Here is a 13,657-nt window from a genome sequence, read left to right as displayed (position 1 = left end):
GAAAGCAACATTCACCAAGATAAAGCACTGGAGTATTTTCATCATCAAAATATGTAACAGGCTGCCTGCTAGCTAGTTGTAACATTTTTTTTTTCCCCGAAAAATAGCAGTTTTCATGCCTTCTCTTTCTTTACTTGCTAATTAATTTTCAAGACCTCTTCACACATGGCATTTCCAAATTCTCATCCAAAAAATCATTTAATATGGTTTATATGTAATAATGTCTGCAATGATATTTACTGTATTTCTACTCTAATTATTTTTGTTTTCCTTTTTAATTTAAAGTTACTATACACATGAAGTAAAAAATATATACATATATATATACACACACACACACACACACATCAAGTCATGCGCATATACCTTTGTTGCATTACTATATATTAAGAGACAACATAGTGCGACACCTGCATGATACAAACAATTTAAAAATAATAATAATAATAATCATATGGAATAAGAATCGTTATCCAAATTGTTGCGATTTGGCAGCATAATTACAAATAAAGGAGGTTACAAATTAATATTCAAGTATTGGAGATAATGCGACACAAACTAATAAAAATAAATGGTCGTGCATATTTGAATCAAATCATATATACAATATGTTTGGTTCAGAATTTAGGGTTTAAGGTATATTTCTACATAAGTACTATTTTTTTTGGGAAAAAAAAAATCCCCTATATTAACCCTTTTCGGCTGATAATCTTGGTTACACTTTTATTTTTTTTAATTAACTATTATATGGGAATTTGGAAATTTGAAACCGTTATCCGAAGAACAATCTTAACTGTACTTCAATAAAAATAAATGCTTTTTTTTTGCCAAATAAAAGAAGTTTATTTACCGTAGCTTATTAGTGGAAATATAATATTCAATCTCACAAATTCTCTCTCTACTCGAAAATTAATTAATTACCAATCTAATTAGTCCTATTTTTTTTTTTTGGTGAATTACTTAATCCTATTTTCAAATTGGATAGATATAAAGAAATCCTCCGTTCTTGTCCACAAAATAACTAATCCTGTCAATCAGCTACATCAGAAAAATCACAGAATTAATTAAGGAAACAGTTTCGTTGTGTCATAGGAACAGATACCGACTTAACAAACAAATTACGGGACAATGCAATTTATGATGCGAGTGTAGGACGGTGACGTGAAAGAAGGAAATGTTTTTGGGTAGACTGCTGAAATATAAGTTGATGTTGGTATTTTGTAGTATCATCTTGTTGGGATGTATAAAGACCAAAACGCTACCGCTTAGATATTTTGGAAACACTTTACAAAAACAAAAACACAGGGTCATACTCGTCATGTTACTTATGAACTTCCTTTTATTTCAAGATTAGTAACTATATGGTAAGCTCCCTTACCAACCAAAAAAAAAAAAAAAAAAACCCTCCTTCCTTCAGTCTTTCGCAGACTGCAGTAATGTTATTTTAGAGAGCACATGCAATAACACCAATGTCTTATCCTTTTTCTTTGTTATTTTTATTTGGTGACAACTAATTTCTGGTCGTTGCTTGGCTCATATATATACCAAACTTCCGTGCCAGCGCTCAAATTAACTTTGAAATAACTTTTCGTAATTATATTTTTAATTAATAGAACAGGCAATGAAAATTGGATGAGCAGTACAAATAAGCTCAGAATGTGTCTAAAATTTGTATTGGAGGGTAGCAGCAGAAATTCTTATTTTATTTGTCAAGACCATTTTGAGCTACCCCATATCCAACCGTCTAATAAAACGTACTATTTTTAAGGTTCGGTCTTTAATCCGACAAATAAAGAACTATAAAGCAACCAAAAAAATGCCTCATTTATATACACATCTGGCAAACCAGACTTCGCACGAAATGAATATTAGGTACCTGTCCCAAAAGAAAAAAAAAAAGAAGGAAAAAAAAAAAAAAAAAGGAAATGAATATAGGATGAACAAAAATATCCCACGTATATGCATCCAGATACAGCCACGTAATCTGAAAGATTTGAGTACTACGACCTACCTATACTTGAATTTTAATTTACTTCTTTGATTTTTTTTATTTTTATTTTTTTTTTGTGAAAGAACACTTGTATAAATAAATATTAAGTTCAATGCATCAGCTAGCGTTTGCATATACTATACTATTCAACCCAAAATCTCTATTTTTTTAAGCAAATAAATAAATAAACAATCAATCTACAATTGATTGCTTTGATTTTCCCGAAGTTGAACAAAATACAATGCAGAGCTCAAAAAAAACCAAATGCAACACTAGTCTGCAGCCCAGGCATGGGCCATCTCATCCCCATGCTAGAGCTCGGAAAACGCCTCGTTATCAATCACAACTTCACCGTTACCATCTTCGCCGTCGCTTCTCAAGCTTCAACCCCCGGTGAAAGCCAAATTGTAAGGTCCTTCATGATTAATCGACACCTCTGCAACATCATCGATCTACCAGTACCGGTGGATATCTCGGAGAAAGTTCACCACGATTACGCGGTCGTCACGCAGATAGCGATAACCATGCGAGAAATCAAACTGGTCCTTCGATCGACTATCTCTTCGATGAACCATGAACCAACCACCAACTTTACTCATCGACGACTTCTTCGGCACCGAATTAGCATTGGAATTGGGAGATGAACTTGGCATTCCCAAGTACTTTTATTCCGACTTCAAATGCTTGGTTTCTTTCGTTCACCATACATTCCAACCCTAGATAAGGTTGTAAAGGGAGGTTATGGAGATCTAACGGAGCCGTTTAAGTATACCCGGTTGCAAAACCCTAAAACCCCATGCAGTGCCTACTCCATCGCTGGATCGAAGTGATCAGCAATACAGCGAGTGCCTACGTATCGCGATGGAGGTCCCAAAAGCCGATGACATTCTGGTAAATACATGGGAAGGGCTTGAACCTTCGACACTTGCGGCTCTTAGAGATAATGAAAACCTTTTTGATAAGAAACTGCCTGTTTATCATGTTGGACCGCTAACGAGATCTGTCGTCGTCGATGTCGTTCAACAAGTAGTTTGAGTTCGAGTTCGACGGACCAGCTGTTTCGTTGGCTTGACGAACAACCTTGCCAATCCGTGGTTTTGGTGTCGTTTGGGAGTGTTGCGACACAGTCTTACAAGCAAATAAACGAAGTCGCTTGGGGTTTGGAATTGAGCCGGCAGAGATTCGTTTGGATAGCAGGCCAACCCACCGTAACGACTGGAGACGAGGCTTTTTTCGACTCAGCAAATGGAGGTGATCAACCTTCGTTCGATTACCTTCCAGAAGGATTCATCAGGGGACCCACAAAGTGGGGCTGTTGATTCTAAAATGGGGACCGCAAATGGACATCTTGAACCATCCATCTGTTGGTGGGTTCTAGAGTCATTGCGGTTGGAATTCAGTATTAGAAAGCATCACCAACGGAGTCCCGATGATCGGATGGCCATTGTACGCTGAGCAGAGGATGAATATGCGGCATTGCTGAAGGAGCACCTCCACGTGGCCATCATGTCAGAGGCGTTGACGATGTCGTCGAAGAAAGTGGTATTGGGGAGGGAGAGATAGCGAAGATGGTGAGAAGGATAATGGTGGAGCAAGAAGGGTTGCAATTAGGGCTAAATTGAAGGACCTAAAACAGGGAGCTGTGAAAGCTTTGGCTGAAGACGATTCCTCTTCTCATGCACTGTCCCAATCGGCTAAAAAGTTGTGTGGTTTAAGCGTAAAGCATGAAATTGCAAGTGTATATACATATATATATATATATATATATATGATTTTGTCAATTTGGTGGATGTAAACAAGGAAATTTACTGATTCCTTCTTGGACAAGGAACGTACGTTTTCGATCATGCATGTCTAGCAATAAATGTGAGGCTAAAAAAAAAAAAAAAAATATTCCAACTCTGAAAGGTTAGAAGGCTAGAATATTGCTCGAGGTCGAGATTGTAATCGAAATACCCAGTTTGAGAAATATATAATCTGGAATCTTGCAACGAAAAGTCCTGGAACGTGGACAAAGTTGCATAAAAGTTGGGGTTTTGTCTTCAAAGATGTTTGAATGAAGATATTTCTTAGGGAATGGCAATTGGAAACTTTTTAGTCCCCACCGTATAAGCCGTGAGCCTGTGACTTTTGAATTAAGAAATTATTTCTCAGCAAGAAAATATAATATAAAAGTTTTCTTGGAAAAAATAAAAATAAAAAAGGTAGCAATAAAAAATAAAATAAAAAAGAAAGGGAAAATGGGATCATTGGATAAAACATCAGCGTTGATAGGTTCAAGCCTGAAGTTTTGTTGTTTGATAGACACAGGCCACGCCCATTGTGGTTGGAAGACTCGTAGCTGGGCCCAATGATTTGATGATCCTTTCAATGAGCTCATTCATCTATCTGTTTGGGCCGCCTTGATACAGAAACCCAAGTTATCTAATGCCCAGCGTAATGTGACGATGACTTCGAACTATAAACATTAAAATTCTTAAAGTTTTTTTCTGAGTGACAAAATAAATAAATAAATAAATAAAAACTAAAGAATAAATCTTGGTTATTAATTTGCTAATTATCACATGTCATTGGATTATAGAAAGAGAAAATAAAAGAGTAAATGAAAGAGGTCTTTTAATTGTTGAATTACCACTTATCACCCAATTTTCAAACACCTATATAAAGTTTATAAGAAAAGAGTATTCAATAGCAACATAGGTATTAAATTGTTCAAAAACATTTATCAATATATTATTAATTAAATATTAATATAATTTAAATATTGATAAGTTAACATTTAAACAAATAAATTAATTAATTAATTAAATATTTTATTTGATAACCAAATTTAATAGATATTCTTGTACCTATTATTGATATTAATAACTTAGGATCCGTTTGGTATAACTGATAAAATAGAGCTATAGTTTGTAGAGATTTGTATAATAGATGTTTGTGAAAAAGAATTTTTATTAAAAAACTAATAAGTGTTTTGTTGTAAATAAAAAAACTGCATTAAATGCTCATTAAGCTATATTAAATTTTTATTAAATTTTTATAAAATTTTTTTTTTTTAAAGAAGCTCAAAATTTGGACATCTCTAAAACAGTTTTAAAAACTTATTTTTTGGTCTATAAGTACTTATTAACTTTTGTCAAATATATTTATTTTTTGATAAAAAAACTTTTGATCCTCAAAGTAGAGTTTTTAAATAAAAAAAAAAATCCTGCTAAACAGAGGCTTAGTCTGTCCGCCGTCTTCTACAACTGTAAAAGACCACTTAAAAAAAAATCCAAAAAATTATATTATTATTAAAAATTACTACTATTAAAAAAAAAAAAAAAAACCCCTCATTTTTATACTACTTACCTTGATATTCAATAAAAGGGTAAGAGTCCTTTTTGGATAACCAATATGCAAATAATCTCTTATGCGATCTCTAATAACAACATCTACAATGACTTTGTAGATTATTAAAATTCCTTTTGCCACATAAAAAATAAATTAATTAGCCAGATATGTTAGAAATGCCACGTTAATATTAGACAAATTAAAATAATTTAAAATTGATCATTAAATTGATATATCAACTCCTTCCAAACTCTATGATACATAACAATCCATAAAATCATTAAATATGCTTCTAATAAATAAAATCAATAATTTATATATACCAAATAAATATATCAAAATGTGTATCAAGTGCTAGATATAAATAATTGATTGGTTTGCATTTATCCCTTCAAAGGTTCACTTATACATAACTAAGTATAATAATTTGTTAATTAATAGAATATTAACACCCGACATTTGGTAGACATCTTGTAAATTTTTTTTTTTTTTTTTTTGGTATCTCTAACATTGCTCAAACAAAATACCTTACCAAGCTAGCTACTATCATTGAAAATTAAAAAATAAAATAAAAAAGAGTCACATGATACCCTTGGCCTATTCCAACCAACACTTGATCTTTAAAAAATTCATTTAATTTATTTTAGTTCTTTATTAATGTTTTTAAATGATATGACATTGTATCAATTATCAATAAAAATTACTATTTATTATTATTGGTTAACGGTCACTAATAATAATAGAATTTATATGATAATAATTAAAATGATTATTATTAATGATTCACATTTAAAATCTGAATATAAAAAATAATAGAAATAAATATTTTCAATTAAAATCTGCTAGATAAACAAATGATTGCCACTGATGATCACAAAACTCAAACTCGTATCAATATAGATAGAGACAAAAAATAAAAGGATAAAAGATAACCATGATACCTCATTTACGGATTATGATTTTTCTTTTTATATATGTATTACATAAAGTAATGAACCAAATCACTTTATCCTACTGCGCATATCCTAACCAGCAATTATAGATGGTTATACTAATTTTCTATTACATTTTACAAAATTATTTCCATCAACAATCACCAAACTGTCATCAATACAAAAATATTTTGTTTTATATCGTATCAAATTATTTAACTAGCTATCCACTTCAAATAGATCGCACGTCATTTCTTTTTTCAATTCTTTATTTTTTTTGGGGTTAAAATCAAAATTTGAAACCTCTTATTCAAATAACAAAACATTATGTACATATCATATCATCTATGTTTGTAAAAATTATATCATATTTTTTGAAAAAAATAATATCAATTAAGACAGCTCATATCCTCAAGATAAGAAATTCGATCATAACCGGGAAAAAAAAAATGGAAAAAAAGATAAGATACTCTATTTTTTGTAAATAAAAAAAGAACAGAAATTCCATTGATAAACAAACTTCTAATATAATAATAACGGAATCATTGAAGCATAATATATATATATGTGTGTGTGTGTGTGTTCTTCAAGACAGAGGCATTGAAGGCGGTTCATCAAATAAACATAAAAAGGGCTCATTATAGATAGACATATTGCTACCCACTTAAAACACATTTCCATTTCATTATTTATTTCCTGTCCTTTTCTTATCGGGTCTTTGGTTGAAAGCATGCAGAGCTCTAAACCACACGCAGCTCTCCTCTCAAGCCCAGGTATGGGCCATCTTATCCCCGTACTCCAACTCGGTAAACTCCTCGTCACCCAGCACAACTTTACCGTCACCATCTTCGTCGTCGCTTCTCATACTTCCGGCGGTGAGTGGGAAGTTCTCAGATCCTCCATGACTTCACCATTCTGCGACATCGTCGAACTGCCTCCGGTTGACATCTCAGGCCTCATCCATCCCGGTGCCGCTGTCGTTACCGTGATCTCTGTAATGATGCGCGAATCCAAACCGGCCCTCCGGTCCGCCATCTCCGCCATGAAGCTGCCACCGACTTTACTCATCGACGACCTTTTCGGGACTGAATCTTTAGAAATCGCCAATGAATTGGGGATTCCGAAGTACGTTTACATGGCTTCCAACGCCTGGTTTCTGGCTCTGACTTTATATGTTCCGACTCTGGATAAGTTGGTCGAAGGAGAGTATGTAGAGCAAACGGAGTCGTTTCGTGTTCCGGGTTGCAGACCGGTAAAACCCGAAGTAGTGGTGGATCCGATGTTGGACCGAACCGATCAGCAATACAGTGAATACCTACGCATAGGGATCGAATTCCCGAAAGCGGATGGCATTTTGGTAAATACATGGGAAGAATTACAGCCTCAAGCACTCGCAGCACTGAGAGACGTGAAGCTTCTCGGAGGTTTAGCCAAAAACCATCCAATTTATCCGGTTGGACCATTAACGAGGCCGGTCGGATCACCAAGTTCGCGAACTAACAAGCAACTGTTTGGATGGCTAGAGAAACAACCTCATGAATCGGTGTTGTTTGTTTCATTCGGAAGCGGTGGGACATTGTCGTACGAGCAAATGAATGAGGTGGCTTGGGGTATAGAATTGAGCCAGCAGAGATTCGTTTGGGTAGTGCGCACACCCACCGTGACAAATAGAGACGCGGCTTTTTTCACCTCAGGGACGGGAGCTGATGATGATGGTCCGTCGAATTACCTACCGGAAGGATTCGTGGACCGAACCCGTGAAATGGGCCTGCTGGTTCCGGTTTGGGCTCCTCAGGTGGACATCCTCAGCCACCCATCTGTGGGTGGGTTTTTGAGTCACTGCGGTTGGAATTCAACACTCGAGAGTATCACAAATGGAGTGCCGATGATTACATGGCCACTGTATGCAGAGCAGAGAATGAATGCCACTTTGCTTAGGGAAGAGCTCGGCGTGGCGGTGGGACCCGAGGCATTGCCGTCGAAGAAATTAGTTGGGAGGGATGAAATAGCGAAGCTGGTGAGGAAGATAATGGTGGATGAAGAAGGATTTGGAATAAGGGCTAAAGTGAAGGAGTTAAAACGAAGTGCAGAGAAAGCTTTGTCCAAAGGTGATTCATCTCATCGTGCACTGTCGCTATTTGCTGAAGTTTGTGAGGTTCAACAGAATGCCTGAAATTTGGTGGATTGCTATTAGTTCTGCGGGGTTTCCAATCATGAATGTCTTCTTATAAATAAATTTTTTGTTGTTGTTGTTTTTCACGCTGCTTGCTGAAGTTTTTGAGGTTAAAGAGAATGCCTGAAATTTGGTGGATTGCTATTAGTTCTTTCACGTTTCCGATCATTATCTCTTATAGATAATTTTTTTTCTTTTCTATTATTCGAAATGTGGTGGTTGGCTTATAGATTCATTTGGTAGTAAAGATTGTATAATATTAATTTTGTTATATTGTATTAAACTGGATGGTATTGTATTATATATATATGGTTGCACTGTACTATAAATTTTCATTAGGAAAATTAATTTTGACAAAATAAAATTGATTTCTATTATTAGTTATTTATTTTTCTTAAGTGTTTACATTATTAAAAGTATAAAAATTGATCTTTTCCCTTTATTCATTTAGTTTTGTAAATAATTACATTCTTCAAAATAGATTAAATTGATTTTAATTTTTAAAAATAATTTTATTACTCATAATATATCAAATTGAGTTATTTTAAGTCATTCATGGTAGTATTTACATTATCAAGTTAAATAATATTAATCATTAAAATGATTATTGGAAAGCTTAATATTACAAAAATTGAAAATTAAAAATATCTAAGTAAAATCTTTTATAGTTATTCATTATTGATTTTATTATTAAGCAAGAAAAATAAATATAAATATAAATAAAAAAGAAAAAGAAGGCTAAAGGGAAAAAGAAATAAAAAACAAAAAAGAAAAAGAAATAGAGGTGCTTTTGAAAAATAAATAAATAAAAGAAAAGGAAAAAATAAAAAGAGAGAAAGAGCAGTTAAAAAAAAAAATAATAATTGCATTGTACCAGCAAGACGCCCCCTTCGGATCTGGTAGTGCGGCATGTGGTGCGGGCCCCTTTTTATTTAAAACGCCTCGATTTCCGTGCTTTAAATCTTCTTAAATTTTTTTTTTTTTTTTTTTTTTGGGCTATGGTAGTCTTCTTACAGGTTGATGAATAGAAAAGGAGATTAAAATATAAAAATTTTCATATAAAAATTAAAAAATATTGAATATAAATAAAAATATAATAAAAATTTGTTTAAAGTTATTTTAAAAATCAGAATTTTTATTGAAATTTTAAAATTAATTAATTTAATCAATTAATTATAAAATATAAAATATTAAATAAATATTATATTATTAAAAACATATTATAAATGGTAATAATTATAAATAAATTATTATTAATAAAAATATAAAAAATATATATTTGATAAAATTATTTATTAATTAAAATATATAAAATAATTATTATAGTCACATTACATTATATAAATATCATTTTAATATTATATAAAACGTTTATATAGTTTAAAAGTTAATCATTTTTATTTTGAAATATGAAATATAAAAAATAATTATTAAAATATATATTTTATTAGTAATTTTTTTAATTGTTAATATACCAACTATATAGATATTGTATTAATTTGGTTGTTCTTATTATTTAGTATAGTATATTACATCATATTTTTTATTCTTATTTGTTTAATATTATTAATTTAAATATCACCAACACAAATTCTATATAATATTGTATTTTTATATTATTATTTTTTATTTTTATGTAGTCAACCAATAACTTGTAATTATAATATTCTAATAAATCATTTTCATATAAAATATATATAATTTATTAATGAATAGAACATATGAAAATTATTTAATTTTCAATTTATTTTCTTTTATTTAGATTATTAAATATTAAAAGATGATGAAAATGTAATAAATTCTATCAATAAAGTTAATTTGGTAAAAAAATTATTAAATATCAATAATATTTATAAAATTTTTTTGATAAAAAATTTAAAAATAAATAAATTTCACAAATATTTTTAAAATTTCAATTAAATTTTAGATTTTTTAAATAAATTTTTAATCAAATTATTCAATATTTGATTTGGATATTTTAATAAAAAATTTCATAGAAATTTCGATGAAATTAAAAAAATTGTCAGTTTTGCGACTTAAATTTTATTTGCATACTCTAAAAAAATCACGAAAATTTTGATTTTCCAAACCTTGGTCGATACCATGTTAATATTGTGCTTGGCCACCAAATTACATAGCCATAATTATAAGGTTAGTGCAATTAATTAAATGCTGGATTTTAAAATATCTCAGTCGTGTCAGCTTTGTTGAAATAACTTCGCATAAATTAATACAAAAAAAAAAAAATCAATATCCATCCCCATTTTTCTGTAAAAAAAATGTTATATCTGTACATTCCCACAGCGTTGAAATATGTATAATGACATTTTGTATTAATATATTTGCCCTTCACCTTATTTTTTCTCATTAAATGATTTTTCTTTGGAACTACATGGACGCTTTTGAAAGGAAAAGAACTTGTGTACAACCGTGGCACACAGCCTTTGAAAGTCTTCATTTAGTATCCCCTCTCACTTTCCATCAAAATTTAATTTAAAAAAAAAAAAGAATAATCACCTTTTCACTGCGCTAATAAATGAAAATGGAGTCAAAAGAAAATTAATTCTCACTCTAAAGGAAGAGGTGCCACGTATTATGCATCATTATGTAGTATATGCACAAGTCATCATTATGATGTCATTCTTTTTTGACCCACATAAGCCCGATGGCTAAAACGAAGGAATAATATATTTACGTTGTTGACACAAAGACCCCAGACACGTACGAGTAGTAGAATAATGGGTTAAATAGAAAGACATTGCGTATAAGTCTTTATATACAAATCTCCATTTGGTGTGATTTATTCCAAAAATAAGCACTAATTAGTCGCATCCTGATCCAACTTTCAAAAGCCGTGTTCTAACTTCTTGTACTGACCGCACATGCACACGACCATTGATTAAAGATGGAGGAACTGGAAAGCAGCACTTTTTGAACCCCACAACAGTAGTTTGGTAGAGGCTGGAAAAGCGAATAGCGGGAGTCCTAAAGATTTTACGTTTCGTTTGGGAGAGGCTGGTAGTAGCAGGACCAGGATTTTGTTGTAGGCTAGCCGTTGCAGCTGAGTCAGCAGAGAGATATTTTGGTTGCTAAGGCCTAAAGTTGGGAGAGGGACACACAAATTGGTGGGGCCCAAATTTATATTCTATGATTTATTCTTCAATAAAAATGTATGATATTTAAAATATACATATATCATGTATAGAAGGGATTCAAAAGAATGTCATATTGCGTTGACAGTTGTACGTGGTTGGATTTTTAATCCGTCACAGATATACATTCAGTGCTTAGAGCCAATGAATTGCATGCATCAGGTGCACAATGGCCTGAGGCCCGATTGAACCGACAGACAGATGGTATATTTGAAGTTTATAAAAGTATATAACTAAAATCCTATCAAATTATCTTAGCAATAAAATAAAATAAAATAAAATCCTTTCATATAATATTAGACTGCAAAGCATTTAGAGTTCCTTTCCACTGAGTTAAGATTCTGTCGTTTTTGAACCTGACCTTTCCCTGTCCAGCCAATAAATGGTTGACATGTCATTTTTTTAAAATTAAATTATAAAAAAAAAAAACTAATTTGTCATATTAACTTGGCTTTCGTGTTGTCCATTAACTAGTGTTTTTATAATATTTATCGATAGTTTACCTTGCTTTCTAATGTCAACTACGCTCCCTATCCCTCAAAAACCTGTTCTGAATTTGGGTCAAACAACAAGCTGTCATTTGTCTAGGATAGAGTATGAGTTGTTGATTACGAATATAGAATATAACCCAGATTCGAAAATTAAAATAATAATAATTCCGATCATTAAAGGTCAAAGGTGCCGATCTGGGGGTGGGTTTCATCCAATATTGCCACAATTAAGCGGTTTCTAACAAAAAGAAAGGCCGTTGCTGAAAGAAATCTCGGCTTTTGGGACTAGAAAATTCAATGTGGCAAAAAGTCAAAATAATTATGGTTGTGGTTACGGCCACGTTTAAAGTTCTTGCTTTGATTATTCTACTCTTAAATTGGATTTTAATCGATAATTATTTGCTAGTAAAGACACGGAAAAAGCACAGAAGCCCCAAAATGAATACTATATAACTGTTTTATTGCTCTGAGATGAGCGAAAAATATTCTATAAAACATTAGTGATAAGTCATACCATTTTGAGATGTTAGTGATTACCACTCTAATGAAAAATAAAATGGTTTTAACAGAGAGTAAAGAGAAAGATCGATTAACCTTAAATTTTTGAAAATGGCATGCAAAACAACTTATTGGTTGAACGTAGAAGGGTGCAAGTTCAAGGGGACAGATGATCACAGGATGTTCAGACCTCAACGGCAGCTTAAAGCATGTTTTAATGGTTAACGTAGATTGCTTCTACTGATCTAATATAAAAATTGATAATCTTTGAATTATGTGACATAAATATATATTTAATTTGATTTTTTTTTTAATTGTAACGTGCATATTAGCTATTTTTGTCTATTAATTAACAATATATTTTATTAATTTTTAAATAGTTAATTCTTTAAGAAAAATTATTTGAAAAAAATTTATAATATCTAATAGAGTTTCTAGAATAAACACTCACTTTAACAGTGTTTATATTAAATTGACATTTATTCTAAGCATTATCATTGAAGAGTATTTGAAAAATATATATATATCCATATTATCAATATATATTTTGACAATTTACATTTTTATTGAAGATATTCTAAAAGTAAAATAAATGAGGCAATCGCCTAAGACGCACAATGAAAGAAAAACCCTACAAAAATTACCTAATAGAATGGGTTGCCTGGACTCGAACCTGGAACTAGTCAGATGGGATAGATAATTATAGAATTAGAAAATAAAAATAGGTAAAAATAAATTTTGATTTTTTGGAAATATAGAGACATTTTTAGAAATTTATTAATTTCTCTAAGCTTTTATATTAGAACCAATCAAAGCATTTATATCTATAAACATATCCAATCATTAATAAATTTTTCTTTTGATAAATATATAGGCTAATAAAATTGGCATTATTTTCTCTTATTCAATATACATTCGACACTTCTACATTAATTCGTTTCCCTACATGCGATAAACAGAATTCTCTTTCAAAAAAAAAAAAAAAAAAAGAATTCTAAAATTTAACTAGTAATTTAATGCCAAAAGAAATATATTATATATAAAAATATATATATATATATATATATATATATATATTTTTTAAATAA

The 13,657-nt window shown here is 31.1% G+C and overlaps 1 protein-coding gene and 1 pseudogene across 1 annotated transcript; both read left to right on the top strand.

Moving 5' to 3' along the window:
- The first annotated feature begins 2,181 nt into the window (after positions 1-2,181).
- LOC132804459 (anthocyanidin 3-O-glucosyltransferase 5-like) lies at positions 2,182-4,081 on the top strand (annotated as a pseudogene).
- A 2,730-nt stretch (positions 4,082-6,811) lies between these two features.
- Positions 6,812-8,750, top strand: LOC107424817 (anthocyanidin 3-O-glucosyltransferase 5). Its single transcript, XM_016034688.4, has one exon. It carries the CDS (start codon positions 6,986-6,988, stop codon positions 8,426-8,428), a length of 1,443 nt encoding a protein of 480 aa, XP_015890174.3. The 5' UTR covers positions 6,812-6,985; the 3' UTR covers positions 8,429-8,750.
- The last annotated feature ends 4,907 nt before the right edge of the window (positions 8,751-13,657 follow it).

Source organism: Ziziphus jujuba, chromosome 7, assembly GCF_031755915.1.
Source record: "Ziziphus jujuba cultivar Dongzao chromosome 7, ASM3175591v1".
Classification (NCBI taxonomy): domain Eukaryota; kingdom Viridiplantae; phylum Streptophyta; class Magnoliopsida; order Rosales; family Rhamnaceae; genus Ziziphus; species Ziziphus jujuba.
Note: the sequence above shows the minus strand (reverse complement) of the source record. Positions and strands in the feature narration are given on the sequence as shown.